Source organism: Notamacropus eugenii, chromosome 1 (genome assembly GCF_028372415.1).
Source record: "Notamacropus eugenii isolate mMacEug1 chromosome 1, mMacEug1.pri_v2, whole genome shotgun sequence".
Taxonomy (NCBI): domain Eukaryota; kingdom Metazoa; phylum Chordata; class Mammalia; order Diprotodontia; family Macropodidae; genus Notamacropus; species Notamacropus eugenii.
The window spans coordinates 479,860,448-479,876,645 of NC_092872.1; the positions used below are offsets into that span (position 1 = coordinate 479,860,448).

A 16,198-nucleotide genomic window follows, 5' to 3' on the forward strand; every position below is an offset into this window, starting at 1 on the left:
GGTGGGACGGGGGCAGTGCGTCCAGGGGTCCTGACTGCCCACCCTAGGACTGGACGTTCTCTACGCTTACACCAACTCGGCTCTTTGCCCTTTCGCAGCATCTCTGCAAGGGGTGGGGTGGGATGGAGGCTGTGCAAAGGGGCGGGGGCAGCGGGGAGAACGGCCCCACCCTAGGAGCGCCGAGCCGGGCTCGCTCTCGGCCCCCACCCGCTGGCGTCTTCCTTTCTCGTTGTACTCCCACGCAGTTTGCTCCGCAATCCCCACCCCCCTTCGGCTCCTTCCGGAACCTCTCGGCCCTTTCCGCTCCAAACAGCTGGGGCGAGGCCCGAAAGCCCCGCCCCTTACCCCTCCTCCCCGCCCCTTGCTGCGTGATTTCTCCTCTTCGCCGCTCCCAACTATTCCTCCCTCCCCCCTCCTGCGCGCTGCCGTCGGGAGCGCGCCTGGGCTGCTTATAAAAGGATCCGGGGAGCGCGCGCTGCCTTCACTGGCCGCGGCGGAAACGAACGGAGCAGAACAGAGCCGAGCCGAGCTTTTTATCCCCTCCTCTGTCCCCGCGAACCCCACTCCCCGGCCCCAGAACCGGTGAGAGGCATTGGGGTGCCCCTCAACCCCCAGGGCCGGGCGAGGGCGGCTTCCTCTTCTGCCTCGGAGGCTGGCCTGGGGAACCTGGGAAGCCCTGGGGGTGGGGAGACGGAGGTGGAGGTGAGGGTGGAGGTGGGGAGGCACACCCTAGCGTTGGGGGGGTGCACGGGACCGAGGGGACGCTGGGAAGGGAAGAGAAAGGGTCCCCGGGAGGGCTCGAGGCGCTGGGCTCCCTGGAAGGGGCGGGGCGGAGACCGGAGGAAACCGACAGGTGAGCTCGGGCGGGGGCGGCCGCCCAGAACCAGCCGGTCCTCTCCGGAGCGCGGGGCCCGCGCCCGGCCCCGCCCGCGCCCCCGCATCCTCGCTCGGGGGCCGGGGGCCCGCGGGGGAGCGCGCGGCCAAGCCTCCCCCGACGGACGGAGGCAGGAATGTCATTGAGAGGATCGCCGGCCCAGCTGGTCCCATCCCCCTCCCCGCCAGCCCGGCCCCCGCCCCAGCCCACCCACCGCTCTGCTTTCTCCCTCCCTGCCTAGGCTGCCGGATGAACGTGGCTGGGGGTCGGGGCAGCTTAGACCCCCTCCGAGGAGGCGTGGGGGTGAGAGGCTCCTGTTGGGAAGCCCCCTTCACCGAGTCCCCAGCGGGTGAGAGGTCAGGGTTGGCGTGCGGGTCCTTGGATGGAGGGGAGATCGAGACAAATCCCTCAAGAACCCTTGACATCTCTGCCCCCCTTCCCAGTTTGCATCTTTCTAGCCCTTAACAGACCTTAGGAACCATTTTTTATAATTCCACTAAACATGCCTTTTTTTTTTCCAGCTCAGCTGTGGTTTGTCAATCGAGTTGGTATCATGCAAACATTTATAATTGTAAAACCGTTCAAATAAAACCTTAATAGGTTAGAAAGGTTTTTTTTCCGTTGTGCTTGGGATTCATAAGATACTTATTTGCCTTTTTGTATCAATTTCTCATTGAATGGTGGAGCCGTTGTTTGAAAATAATCCCTATGGTGAATTTTTTCTAAAGATGTTTTCTTTAAAGGTCTGTAACTCAAGAGTGTAAATTGCCTCTTTAAAATCTGTTCTTAGGTTTAAAAGCTAAATTTGTAAGTAACTGGGCAGACTTTGAAAGCTGGGATGAGGTGAATCAACTTGAAAAATAAGCGTTTACATAATGAATCCTGAAATACTTAACGCTCTTTGTTCTACTATCGTCATATTGAAAAAGCCCAAATTCAGGCCTTTTGAGGGAGAATAGAAGAGAATTCGAGTGACAGTTTACCAGTATTTTAGTGATCTATTGAAAAAATTGCCGTAAGCAGGGAATGCAGGTTTAAATACATCACCATATTGTGGGTGGGGAAAAGAGAGGACAGAAAAGCACAAAGGGATGGGAGGTGATTTTTTTACAGAAAGAAAGTGATGCATATTATAAGAACAGCACTGTACTTGTCGCTGAGGTATGTAAAAATCATTGAAGAAGTAATTGGTTGTCTTGTCATAAGTTTTTTTTTTTAATTTTTAACTAAAGTTGTGCATTTTGCAAGGTCAAATTGAGGCCAATCAGAGAAAAGATCATACTGCAGTCAACTTCTTACTGCAGGAAATTAATTCTTTTTTTGGTAAGTGGATCAATAATTAGCAGAGGGACGCTTAAACTGTGTTAGATGTTATCTAGGGACCTTGCCAAAGTCAGGAAAAGAATTGAAGGGTGGTATGGACAGATGTAGTTTCTATTGGACATTTTTTAATTGACCTAATAGGAAAATTTAATTTATTCGTCAAGTTGTAACATCTTCCTTTCAGACTGACAAGCCATTTTAAGTAATGGATATTATTTGCTCAAAATGGCTTTATTACATTCTGGTTCTTTGGAATGAGCCTTGTGAAAGGGAGGGGCTTATTGCAGATACTGGGAGTTGGATAACTGGGAGAGGTCCAGCACAATCCTCCCATTGCTGAACTTGTGTCAAGGGCAATAGGCGTCCAGTAAGCCTGCCTGCTGGACTGACTGTAATCAATCCTTTCTGAGCTATGCAAGGATTGTGCTAGGTATGCACTCAACTGCAAGGGTACATCTGCAGCAGTTAGCCCTGTACAGTAGCTTGGAATGCAGTGCCTTGATGGTAAATTCAGAGTAAGAGAAGGCAAAAAAAAAAAACTCAAAAAACTCCTACAGCTGATGATTTGATCACGCTTATACAGTACAGCAGCTGTTCCCTCAAATAGTCATTTCTCTTCCATGTTTTTAGTGTATTCCCTTTGGACCAGTTTTTTGTTTTGTTTTGTTTTTAAACAGGAAATGATATTTGGGAGAAGAAGCTCAGACTTCATCTGGGCTCATTTCAATGGATTGGGTTATGATAGTGTATAGAGATAAATACCATAACATTTTTTGCTTAAATCTTTGTTTTTTCTTGTTCAGGATGTGTTAACTAATCATAGAGAATGAAACACTCTAGAATATAGGAAAGGGAGGCTCACCTTTCCTTAAGGAACCTTATTATGTGTAGTTTGAAAGTAATCAGTCACATCTTTATTAAAAAAAATAAATAAAAGAGCTGAATAAAAGGTGAAATAGGGCTTGCTTTTAAAAAAATAAAATTTAGCATTGTGGCAAATGATATGCTACATTAATTCTTTAAGGCATGGGGAAGGAAAGAAAAGAATTCTGAAGTTGAAATTTACCCAAATGGTTTTTATAGATCTCTTTATTTTACCCTGGTTGTTCAGTTTGCCTTTAGCAGTATATTATCTTGCTCTTCCCCCTCCCCCTTTAGACTGCATTCTTCCATCATGTTGTCATCGTTTCGTAAGCGCAGAGTCCAGGTATTTGACATGAAGCATGCAGGAAATGTGTTGCTTTCTCTGGTTTGCCTGTTTTGCAGTGATGGCACAATATTGATGTCAGAGAGGATTGTGATCCAGAGAAGGGGGAAGGGGGGAGAAATTCGACTTGCATGGACCTTTCTGTTAAGCAGACAAGTTGGGGTTTTGGGGGTGGGGTATGGAGATTGAGGAGTGAAGAGAAAGGGGGGTGTGGTGTGTGATTGAAGGATTCTTAGTAGCTTCTCTTTAAAATTTCTAAATCCTTAAGTATTTTTCCTCTTCTGACGCATGAATGTATTATCTCATCACTGGACCGTAGTTTGCATGTCATGGATTTGGATTTTTTCTTTCTTGGTCATTGCTTGGCTCTTAGGAACCAAGGGACAAAACAGATTGTTGTTAATGTTTGGAAAAGAATTTGAACCGCAATTCACTTAGTAAAAGTGACATTTTGGTTCTCATTGTGTTCACAACTTGGGTTTGTTTCCTGTCTCTACTAGCTTTTATTTTTATTGTAACTTTGTCCCTAGAATGATAGGAATTTTGAATTTTATCTTTAAAAAATACCCAAAATAGCTAATAACCATTTTATTTGAAACATTTCAGAGCACTTGTTGAATTGGAATAATTTTTTTTTAAAAATATAAAAAGTTGAATTCATTTCCAAAGAAATAGAGATTCTCAAACCTGGAGGGATAATGATGTTACAGTATAAAGAGCCTTTGATGTAGAATCAGGGCCTGCATTCATGTTCTCTCTCCTCTGCCACCTAGTAATGTATGGTCTGGGGCTAGTCACTTAATCCTTCTAAACCTCAGTTTCCCTCATTTGTAAAATGAGGGGGTTGGACAAGATCATAGATTTGGTGATCTTGTGATTATAGGCAATAAATCCAAGGTACAAGCCTATTTTTAAAAAAATTGATCCTGTTTAACTCTTTAAATGGGGTTTTTAAAAGATGGGCTACAATACAGAACAGTTTCCTGTTCTAACTACAATAAAGATATTGTGCTTAAGTATTTCTGATCTGAATGTTATAGGTTAAAAGGTAAGTGATATGATGATATTTGAGAAGCATTCAGGAACTAGATTATCCAAAAAGCACATTCTTTTTGGATTTTGATGCAATGCAGTCTGGATAATTTGCTTTCTCGCTAAGACCCTGCTGATACCTAGTTAACTAAAAAATTAATGTAACATAGGTGCTAACTAGTAATCAATAGAGTTAATACTTTTGCTGGGGAATGTTAACATTTAAGTAAGTAAGGCTACTATTTATTCTCCGAAGACAGCTGCATTGTCTTTTCCAAATATCTTGAGGTGTCTGACTAAGCAAAAAAGCAAGACTGTTGAATGATTGCGCTGGCTCATTTCTTTGGCTTAATGCAAAGATTTTTCCCATGGAGCAGGTTACTTGTTCATCCTGTTAATGAGTAAAAACAGATTTTTTTCTGGAAAACCCCTCCCAAGCTACATTTTGGTTTTGTTTTGATCAAGTAGGTGGAATAGTATTCTTAACTTCCAGCAAAATAAATAAGAGTGTGATTTGAGATGCAACTCAAAAAAAAATTCATTGCTCTCTCTGGAAGCCTGAATTTATATAGTGGTTGCTTTGGATGCCTTTCAAATTTCTGTGCCATTCATTTCTGAAAGGATGGTGATCCAAGATTTTCCTTTTGTAGAAACTTCTGACCATCATCATTACAAATTTTTCCACTCATGAGCCCTAGAAAGAAGCTGTAAGTGCTAGCTCACTGCAGATACCAAGTCTGCAGTGCCCCAGATCTGTGACCTTTGGATTGAATATGTTGCTTAACAGTCCCTCTACCTTGCGAATGTCCCTCAGTCCATACTGAGGATTTTACTTGCACAGTTTTATTCATTTATTTAAGCAAAAACATTTTTTTAAACAAATAAATTTTAAAGTCTGTGTGTAGGGCACTGATTTAGAAGCTGCAAATGCTAATTAATGTCAAACTGCCCTTCAGTTAGAAATCTAGAAAATGCAGACGTGTTCAGTTATGTATTAAGCTTTAAGGTAGGTTTGAAAAATTGATCTGGGATTTCTAGGTGTTAAGTTCCAAATCTTTGGGCCCTTCTGTCCCTAGAGTTTAAATTGTACTGTAGAAATGCTGACAAAGTCTTAATTTTTATTTATCACTGTTGGTGGCCTGGTTGTAATTCCTCTTTAACCCCCTGAGATCAAGCTGCTTTCTTTGCTGAAAGATTGCTGACATCATGGCTGTTGCATTGCAGCATTTATAAATAGCCCCCATTGAATGGCGTCATTATTTTTTAGCATCACTCTTTTCTAATACTATCTGCAAAAATTTGATGTTTTTTTGTTTTCCGTTAATTTGAAGGGGATGATTATGCATGATTTTTAAAATAAATATTTTTATTATTAGACCAGCTTCACTCACTGTTAAATGTCCCATTGTATTCACACAGTGGTTTTTTTAAAAATCCATTTACAAACTGATTCAAGATAAGTAGTTGTTTGCTTTGTAATTGTAATAGTCTAAAAAATTATCTCATTTGAGGTTTTTTAGAAATTTAGTGTTTAGAACTTGAAAAAGACTTATCTTAAGTTCCTCGTTTTTTTAAGTCCTCATGACCAGAATTTATTTACCTCTAAGGACAAATATGGAACTTTTTGTCTCCAACTTGACCTTAATAGCCCACTGAATATTGCTAGGAGATACCCTGGTGCAGGTACCTTGTAATTCTGCAGCTTTAGTTGTGGGAGGGGTGAGGGTTGTATGCAAACGGAATCCAGGAATGCAATCAATTATATCATGTTGTGTGAGATGTAACACCATGGGATGGTGATAGCTTTTGGTAATTCAAAAAATTCTTAACAAGTTGGGAAGGGCTTTTTCTACTTATGCTTTTTAGGGGCTCTTCCATTGAGGATGGGGCAGTGAGAATAGGTTGAAAATAGCAGCTAAACTGAAGAGACAGTTCCATTTCAGATTGGGGGCTTTTTTGTAATTCTACAAATGAAAACACTGAATGCAGACTTCATTCTGCAGCATGGATGACTTTCAGCCTCCAAGCTCCCTAGTGACTGCTGACTGCTGATTGCGTCTTGGCAGAACCCAGGCCTGCTGATGTCAGCTGATCTGCTGTGGGGGAAAGAACAGTCCATTATCACCCGACCAAAGTACTTGGTATACAATTGACTGGCTCTACTTCACTAGGGCTACAAAGAGATCCTTTTAGGTTGGTAACTTCAGCCACAGGCCTCTGGATGGTCTAGCCTCATTGGTAGATTAAGACCAGTGAGCTCTGGGGAGACTGAAGAACATTCAAAAGACAAACATCGTAATGGTGGGTTATTTTTTTTTTTCCATCACAAAGGGCTTTTTTACTGAATATGATTTTTTGGAGGTTTCCATAGCAGCTGAAGGATTATGGAATAGGAATGGAGATTGTGATGTGAAGAGGCAGGGCTAAATAACACAGTAACAATCTTTAGAATTTAAGATGTCTTTCAGAAACTCCAGTGATTATAGCTTGCCTGTGTTTGACACATTCCTTGCTATGGAGGAGCTGGCAGGAACTATTTTTTTAAATTTTATTTATGTTTCCTCCTTTCTTAAGAAGGATTATAACCTGTTTCTGTGTCTTATTTATTCAGTAGGAGATGTAAGTATGAGAGATGATGGGTGGTATGGTGTAACGCAGGGATTCTCAAATGTTCACCCGTAGTTTGATTTGCCCAGCCATCTCAGGGAATATCTCAATTCTTAACTGCAAGATTCATTTTAATTAAAGCGTAGACAATATAGCTCAGGGTGGATATAATCAGTAGGAGTTTATTAACTTAAAAAAAAGGTTAGCAGTCCCTTGTTTAGTAGGCAAAGTGGTGAATCAGGATACAAAATACTTGGGCTCAGTTTGTAGCCTTACTGTTGACTTCATGATATCCAATGTTTTGGATAGACCACTTTGCCTTTGTATGCCTCAGTTTTCTTGAGCTATAAGAATGAAAACACTCAGTATATCTTATTTCCCTTGTGATGATTTGAGGATTAATGAAATCATGTCTGTAATGAATAAGGAACCAATAGAAAATACAGGGTGTGGTAGTGGGGATGGTGCTATCAGCAAGATATTTACTTTTTAATTTTATCCAATACTGTTTTAACCAAAATAAGCTTGGGCACTAGGACACCAAGAAAATAATGTAAAGATGCCTTTACATTTGGAAAAATTCAGCTACTGTCTGGTGTGTGTTTTCACTATAATTTATGTTTTCTCTTGCAAGGCTTTTGTTTTTAAGAGAAACGCTTCAGAAGCTAGAAAGAGAATCTTATTTTTCTTTTTTAATTCTTTATTCCTATTTTTCTAGAAACAATTTTACTATTGTCCTTCTTACGCCATAAAAAGTTCCGTCTTTAATCTTTATTTCCCTGTGGCATATCTCAGTTACAGTGAAAAGAGCAGCAAATTTTCTCAAAATGTTGCACTATGATATATCCAAGATTACCTTGGGCTGAACTCATTAAATGTGATTCAGACTTGCTAAATAGGTTGAGGCTGTTCTTTGTTTCTCTAGTTAATATTTCCTAGCTTTGTCTATTAAGTCATGAGTACAACTTCTTTCTAGATGAAACACCTGTTTTTTTAATTTGGAAAATGAAATTGTGGATGGATTATTAAGCCCTTACCTCATCCTTTGCAAATACACTTAAAACTCCTGCAATCCAAGTTGAGCTCAGAACTCAACTAAAAAGCTCCTGCTTTCCCCCACAATAACCAGTCTTGTTTAGATATCATGAGAAACAGGAGGAGTTATAATGTGACTGTTGTCACTTAATGTATTCCAGTTAGTGTACTTCAATTGGAAACACATTGACTGTATCTAGACCTCTTCTCAGTAGTGGTGTAGTTTTACAGGAGATTCTGGTCATAATAGTTACATATGTGACTTAAAAAACTAAAGGGTAATCTAAGCTTCATTGTTAAGACCTTTCAAAATGACCTTTCTATTCTCTCATCTCCATTTATTTAGTCCCAAAGCTAGACAAAGGTGCAAATTTCTCACAGATGATGATAGCCCAAACCAAATAGTACAAGAAAATTTGCTTTACTAGATTCTATAACTGTTTCCTGAGTAGCAAATATTTTTGAGCTTTTTACAGATTTGGAGATGTCGCTCTTCTCTGTACCCATTTCATTTGTCTATTAAAATCATTGAAGGGATGAGAATGGCCCTTTTGATTGGTAAAAGTTTCTTGAGTTCTTCACATCCTGTTACCTCTTTGACATTTAAATTTCAGTGAAGTTGTCCAGTCAGCTACCATGTAAAAATGGTTTGAAATTGGGTGCAACAGAACAACTCTGCCTTCTTGGTTTGCCAGCTTTTAACAAGCTGACTTCTCTAATAAATGAACTAAAGGGATTTGAAATTGAAGCTAAACTTACTGCCTTTTTAAAACCTACCATCTTTCTAAAAGGTCAAGTAAGGACTAAGTAAGTCAAACCTAGAGGTTATTACCTTAACTTACGCATGTAAGTTTTGTAACCCCAGTTATTTAGTTGTGCTTTGTTTTAGATTTCTTGCCAATTTGTTAAGCTTGATTTAATCTGACGGTCACCTATCTAACTTCTTTGGTCTCAAGTCAAGGTGTGATTGAGAGAAGCCAGCCAATAATGGTTAATTTTCATATTTAACCTCATTGATATAAAGGATTGATCATTGTAGTCATTTCTCATCTTCATTGAAATTCTAAATCAGGTTGAGAGAGCAGGAATAAAAGAGAAAATAACTGAATTAAAAGTTGGCAGGCAGTGGGAAAGTTTAATTCTCTCTACTTTCCCCACAAGGAAATGGGAATAATAAATGAAAGAGCTTTTTGAACGAATTTGGCAATGAGTCTTGATTACTATAGTTGGACAGGACAGTCTTTGAATTCTCAAAAGGCCTTTTAGGATTCTCCATCAACAACTGTAGAACAGCTTCTCTGTTCTGCATTTGAATTGTCCTCTACTACATTGATTAATCACTTTGGGAATACACAGAGACATGTACAGGTTTTAAAAATTAAAAGGTAAGTAAGCAGTCCAAATCTGAGCTTCATTGTTGGGCTGCTAGGAAGTAGCACCCCTTTCTTATCTCTACTTGTATGAACTAGTCTTTTGGAAAGCTCTTTTCCTTGAAATATGTTGGGAACAGGGAGTCAACATGGCAAGAGTGGATAGAGAATTGGCAAGACCTTGGTTCAGTCCTGGCTTCTGTTACTTAACTGGCTGGTTGACCTTAGGAAGACACTCAACCACTCAGGGCCCCAGGCATCTTGTAGAACTAAGTAACAGAGAAGGTATAGACCTACAATGGTATAGGAAATGCCTTATCCAGTATCCCTCACTTTTCTCCCCTCCATTCCTCAACCCCAGGAAATCACAGATTTAGTCAAAGCAAAAAAAAAAACAACTTGGGAATATTCATGCCGATTCTCTTTCATTGATTCTGTTTAAGCATATTTATAATTCAAAACACTTTGCTTTTCAGAAAATGGACCCAAGTGGGGTCAAAGTGCTGGAAACAGCAGAAGATATCCAGGAAAGGAGACAGCAGGTTCTAGACCGATACCACCGCTTTAAGGAGCTGTCAACCCTTAGACGTCAGAAGCTTGAGGATTCTTACCGATTCCAGTTTTTCCAACGTGATGCCGAAGAGTTAGAAAAATGGATCCAGGAGAAGCTACAGATTGCATCAGATGAGAATTACAAGGACCCAACCAACTTGCAGGTAAGTCTCAGCCCTCTGAAATGCCCACCTAAATTCTTGAACTCTTAGGCTTATACAATAAGGCAAGAGATTTTATTTAAAAAAAAAAAGTGATTCCAAGAGAAATTAGCCTATAGGAAAGCCCAATATTTGATGGATCTTGTCAATGTAAATTCATGGTAAATATATTTTTGCTTTATTAATTTTGTATAATTTATTTTAAAATATTCAGAGTACTGAATGGTGTGTCTGTGGAAAGGAAGGGGTTAGGGAATAAGCATTTCTTTCATGCCTGCTGTGTGTCAGACACTATGCTAAATAGATTCACAAAGATTTCACTTGATCCTTTCACATAGGAGCTGTTGTTATTTTTATTTTACAGTTGATAGAACTGAGGTAAATGGAAATTAAGTGACTTGCCCAGAGTCATACAACCAGTAAATGTCTGAGGCTACATATGAACTCAGGTCTTTCCTATTCCAGGCTCAGCTCTCTATCCACTGTGTAATCTTTTTAGTACTTGGAATATTTTAAAGTAAGTTATACAGGATTACTGTAGCAAAATATATTTACTATGAATTTATATGAAGCTATAGTTTAATATTAGCACTGACTCTAGAACTTTTTATTTAAAATCCTATCAGTAGGCAATTTGTCTTGAATGATTTGTAAGCAGTTTCTTGGCATCCCATTCGTTAATCTCTTACAGTATTAATTTTAAAACATTACGTTTATATTTTTGTTATTGATGTGAATTCAAAATGATGATAGACAAAAGAATACACATTGTGGAGAACTCTCAACAGGGAAGTTCCCTGTGTTAGTGCAGACCAAAACTCACTTGTGATTTACTATTTATAAATATAAGTCCTAGAGAAGTGCCTGAGGAGCAGAAATACAAAGTGTCAGAGGTGGTATTTGGACGCAAGTCCAGCACTTTGTCCATTCACTATTCCATACTACCTCTAGACAATTACTGTAGAATATTTAATACATGCCAGATGTTTCATCAGTAGCATATCAATAAAAATACTATTCTTTCTGTTCTGGAGAGATAATTTTTATGGTTTCAAGTATGTGTTGTGTATACTTGGATTCTTTTGTCCTGCCAAAAGTATGCTATGAATTAAAAATCTTTACCTTGAACTGCCTTAGATAGAATTTTGCTCCTAAACCTCTGAAGCTTCATCTGAGCTTAGTATTTTATGAAAATATGAATAACGAGTTATTAAAAGGTTGACTGCTTGCAGGATTGTAGAGTAGCAAGCCGATGTCGAAAAGCCTGTGAAGAGGAAAGATTTTTATGGTGTAAACCTGTACATGAAACAAAGTGATGTCATTATTAGGAATGACTAGCTCATTTGTTTCCTTGTTCATCCTTCCCTCCTCCTCCCACATATGAGCTTGGCACTTAATATGACTGTAAAATAAGTAGATTTTGCACTTTCATCAAATCCACTCTTGGAGGCATGGTTGGCATTGGTGTTGGAGCTGCCAGAGTCTTTTCCCTTGGAAGTCTCCCAGCCCCAATATGAATTCAGGGTACCTTAGTCTGAAAGTAAGCCAAGGAGTTTCTCCGGTTACAGATCTGACATCGTAAAACCATGTGGCCTGTAATCACATTCTTGTTAAGAGAATGATGATAAAAAAATGATGAAGATAAAGACCATTATCAATATGAATAAAAGTGCTTTTGGGGAAGAAGGTGGATCTCACTTGTGTAGGAAACTCCTGCCAGTCCAGATTTGCAACTGTTCTTAAAGGAAGGCTCCCTGGAGTAGTGGGTCAGACAGCTAGCCTTGAAGTCAGACTGGAAATTCAGGTCCTGCCTGTGACACATGGGCCAGCACATGTGATTCGAGAAGGGTCACTTAACTTGTCAGTTTCTCAAGCAAAATATTCTCATAGAATTGAAAGGTACTGAAAAAAGTAGCAATAAATATATACATTATACGTAATAGTTTTTATATTTCATTTTAAAATACTTTTAGTATTGAAATTTTCTATTTTACACATGCACACGCGCACACAGACATACATGCACGCACACACACACACTTTTTTCCTTTACCATACCCTCATTATTCATACAGCAAAATGTATTTTGAAAAATTGTGGTATTTGAGCCAAGTAGTGGGGAAAGGGAGGGACAGCATTGGTAGTATAAGAGATACCGGACAGTGCAGGGAGACGGGGAGAGCCTCAGGAAGAAAGCTGTGTTGACCTGAGTGGGTGCTTCCTTCCTTGTTTCCCTAACAGGGGAAGCTTCAGAAACACCAGGCCTTTGAAGCTGAAGTGCAGGCGAATTCAGGTGCCATCGTGAAGCTGGATGAGACTGGCAATCTGATGATCTCAGAAGGGCATTTTGCATCTGAAACGATAAGAGTAAGTATGAGTACTCAGTGCAGTGACTTTTGGCTGGAAGTAGAAAGAATTTGATAAAAACTGTTACCTGATTGACTCACTAAATAAATTTTGGATTTCTCAAACATTCTAAAGGAGTTTATTGAATCCTTAAAGGAAGTATCCAAATCTTAAGCAAATACTATGGTGATTCTTAGAGAATGTAATTAACAGTAATTGTGTATTCATTGCAGAACATTACTATCCTCTTTGGACAGCAGTCTAGAAAGTAACTAGAAAGAAATACTAGCAACAGGATTGGACAAATTAAATCATATATTTTTTGGAGAGGCAATTAACAGTGGGAGGGCATGTCGGTGACAAATTTACATGAGGGTACTGCCACATAAACAGAGGTCAGCCCTCTTTGGCTACTTGTTCATTTGGGCTTACTCTGGAAGATGCTATTGTTCTGAAAAAATCAAGTGGAAAAGTATTTCAACAAATAAACAGGTTCAGCGTCTGGTAGCCATGAGTCTGAAGCATGCTTGTTGTCTGGGCCTTCTGCCATGTGCTCTACCTAATATGACTAGATTTCAGCATTAACACATGGAAGGGGGGGTATGGTAATAACTGATCTTCTGACTTTTGTTTTGCACATTTCTAATGCCAGGAAGTTGGGGAAAATAGTTTTCTGTAGGATAGACTTTATGCTGCTATTTTCAGTGTGCTTTTTATTCACTTTTGATTTTCAGGATAACCTTACTTGCCTTGGAGGATTGACCAAAGCTTTTTTATATTTTATAAAAATTTTCCTCAGAACTTAGACTTAAGTAGATGCTCTTACTATCAAGTGTGAAGAGGTAGCTTCTGTGCTCTAGTATATATAATATTCTATATTTTTGTAAGTCTTTAATAACTTTTTTCAAGTTAATTTTTTAAGTCAATTTTTCCTTTAATCTGCTGTAATAAGCAATCTTGTAATGAATACATGCAACCATCATGTTTGAAAACAATCATTCATTGCTTTTATTATTAATAGAAGAAATGCTAGTAACAAATGCACTTTCTCTTTATAAAATGCCTATTTCTCTATTCCTGAAATAACCCTCTGAGAAATCATAAGACAATTCCTTTCCATTAAGCAAAAATTTGTGGTAGCCCATTTCTTCTTAGAATGATATATAGATATTGAGATGAGCGAAATCAGCGTTGTTCATCACCCCCTGGTATAAATTGTTACCTCCTCAAACTGAGCTTCCTTTATCAATGTCAGTAGTGTTATTCCCATATTACTAATGGAAAAAGTCAGAATAGCTCAGACAGATAACATCTTTAGCATCATTTAGGAAATGAGTTGTCTAAATCCAGATTTGTTAGTCTCCTCGGGATGCTTGACAAATCCTAAGTGGGTCATTAAAATATTATTTTCTTCTAGTCCTCTCTCTTAACCTGTATTAATATACTATTACTTTTAGTTATTTTCAACCCATATTGATTGGTAATACCTATTAGCTTTCCTATCTTTTTTCCACTTTTTTTTTTAACCTCTGCTACTCCTTAGAAAAAGATTGCTGTTTATATCAAATTGCTGTTGAGAAATATATCTGATCCAAGACCAGAATTTTCCCTCCAGCCAGTCAACCTTCACTACATTTCTCAAGTATTATGGTAATAGTGTTGGAGTCTTTGTTCAGACTAGTAGTCCTTGACAACTTACCCACCCACAATCATACTAATAACAACCTTGTGAAACTGGTGTCTGATCTACAGAATTCAAAAGATCAGGCTAATCAGGAAAGAAAAGACTGTTCTTAAATTAGTAGATTGTTTTATATCAGACTTTTAATAATATGAAAATTAAATTTGCTTTGGATAAAGAGTTAATTTTAGAATAAAATTTTTTGTAGGATATGTTTAATCTTTTGTGACATTTTAAATTTGGTCTGGTTCCTTCCCTGGTCTTTGCCTTAGTGTTCTCAGTTCCTTCTGCTTCTCAGAAACCAGTAATTCTTTATTGAGCTTTTAACAAACAAAATCTGTAAAATGTCATCACTGACTTGCTGTTGAGTGGGTGAATAAAAACTATTTTTGTATGCTGTATTGTGGGTAACCTATCTATTACTGATTCAGACTTTCACGCCATACCGGACTGCATGTCGTCCCATAGTCACAGCTACCCACATTGGGTCCCACATACGAGTAGGTAGAGTGTTTACTGTGCCATATGTGCTATCTCTTTTTCCATTCCTTGGAGATGCCACTTTCTTCTTCCTTCCTTAACTTAATTGCAGTGTTAATGAGCAATGTTAGAAGTGAGTTTTGTGTGAACTATTTTTCTCCCCTATTGCTTTTTTCTTTCAAATTAAATACCCACAGTTGTCTCCTGAGAATCCTCCTATGTTGAATGTCCATTAGCCTCAGTAACTTGGCTTTCAAGTTACAGTTTTAATGGGAGTAGCATTTCAACAGTGGGTGGAATTCATGCCTCTTTCTCTTTTGTGTTTAGTTTTTTGCTTTTGTTGGTGTTATGGAGAAACTTCCAGCATCTTGGGTAGGAACAACTGTATTAAGAAGAGATGTTTACCCTTAATCTGAATATAGAGTTTTGGCCTGCCTTTTTGCAAGCCACCTTAAGATTCTTAATTTGGCCAGGCCCAAACCAATAAAACCCAATGATGCTGGAAATATTGTTTAGGATATATTTATACATACTTTGGAAAAAGAGCATGTGACTTACAATTATTATTTGTTTGATGTCTGAATTGAGTCAGATTTGATAACTGTGTTCTCCTAATAATCTCTTCAGCACAAGCTCCTAAGGTTATTCTGCCAAGAACCCATTTTTGTCATTTGGTTAAATTTCAGGAACCTTTCCTTCTCAGTCTTCATGCTTATTTGTTTCCCTTAAGTCCTATAATTTTTTTTTTTTTTTTACATCCATGCTGTCTATATTATTCCCTTGATTGGGAATCCTTCCCAGTTAGATGATCTCCATTAATCTGTTAGCCTTCCCATTTTAGATCATCATCACTTCTGTCAGGGACAATCTTTTGAGCTTGGCAAAACTCAATTTTTTGAGTACTTTTGAGAAGTACTACCTTAAAACAGACCAGAGTATATCTGCCTATGAAGACTTGAGTCACGTCAAATTAGCTTTTAGTGCCCGCTCATTTTTCATTGTCACCGTTCATGTTTTTTTCCTGCTTCTGTAATGCCTTTTCAACTTAGTAATTATCTAAAAGGAAGATTTTGATGCAAAGCCTTGTGATGTTTCAGACAACTTGCAACTCTTGAAAAACATTGTTGCTCACTGCCAACACCCTGAGGCTGGCTGTGCTCTGTAGGTCTGACTTTTGTTCCACAGGCTCGTTTGATGGAGCTACACCGCCAGTGGGAACTGCTCTTGGAGAAGATGCGAGAGAAAGGGGTCAAATTACTGCAAGCACAGAAGTTGGTGCAGTATTTACGAGAATGTGAAGATGTGATGGACTGGATCACTGACAAGGTAGGTCTGCCCTGCGTTTCTTGTGAAGGGAAGCCGAACGGTGGAGAGTATCTGGGAAGAGAAAGAGGATTTTGTGGTGGAAATGATAAGGTGGTAGATGATGATAGGAGGGTCTTCAACAAAAATGTGACTGACCTGACTTTTGAAAAGAAGTTAAATGATACTAAAGGACTTTGTTCTATTCTCAGGGATTAGACACTCTGA

At 39.1% G+C, this 16,198-nt stretch overlaps 1 protein-coding gene across 13 annotated transcripts in view; it reads left to right on the forward strand.

Annotated features, from left to right (window-relative positions):
* The first annotated feature begins 372 nt into the window (after positions 1-372).
* The window catches only part of SPTAN1 (spectrin alpha, non-erythrocytic 1), a 60,072-nt gene continuing 44,246 nt past the window's right edge, over positions 373-16,198 (forward strand). For 12 of the 13 annotated variants that reach the window (XM_072632595.1, XM_072632600.1, XM_072632603.1 and 9 more), the window contains exons 1-4: positions 373-582; positions 9,925-10,164; positions 12,403-12,528; positions 15,854-15,994. In XM_072632595.1, coding sequence (XP_072488696.1) covers positions 9,928-10,164; positions 12,403-12,528; positions 15,854-15,994 — 504 coding nt within the window. In that variant the 5' untranslated portion in view covers positions 373-582; positions 9,925-9,927. Of the gene's footprint in view, positions 583-1,148; positions 1,224-9,924; positions 10,165-12,402; positions 12,529-15,853; positions 15,995-16,198 lie in introns of those variants that run through there. The other variant, XM_072632596.1, reaches the window with a different exon arrangement.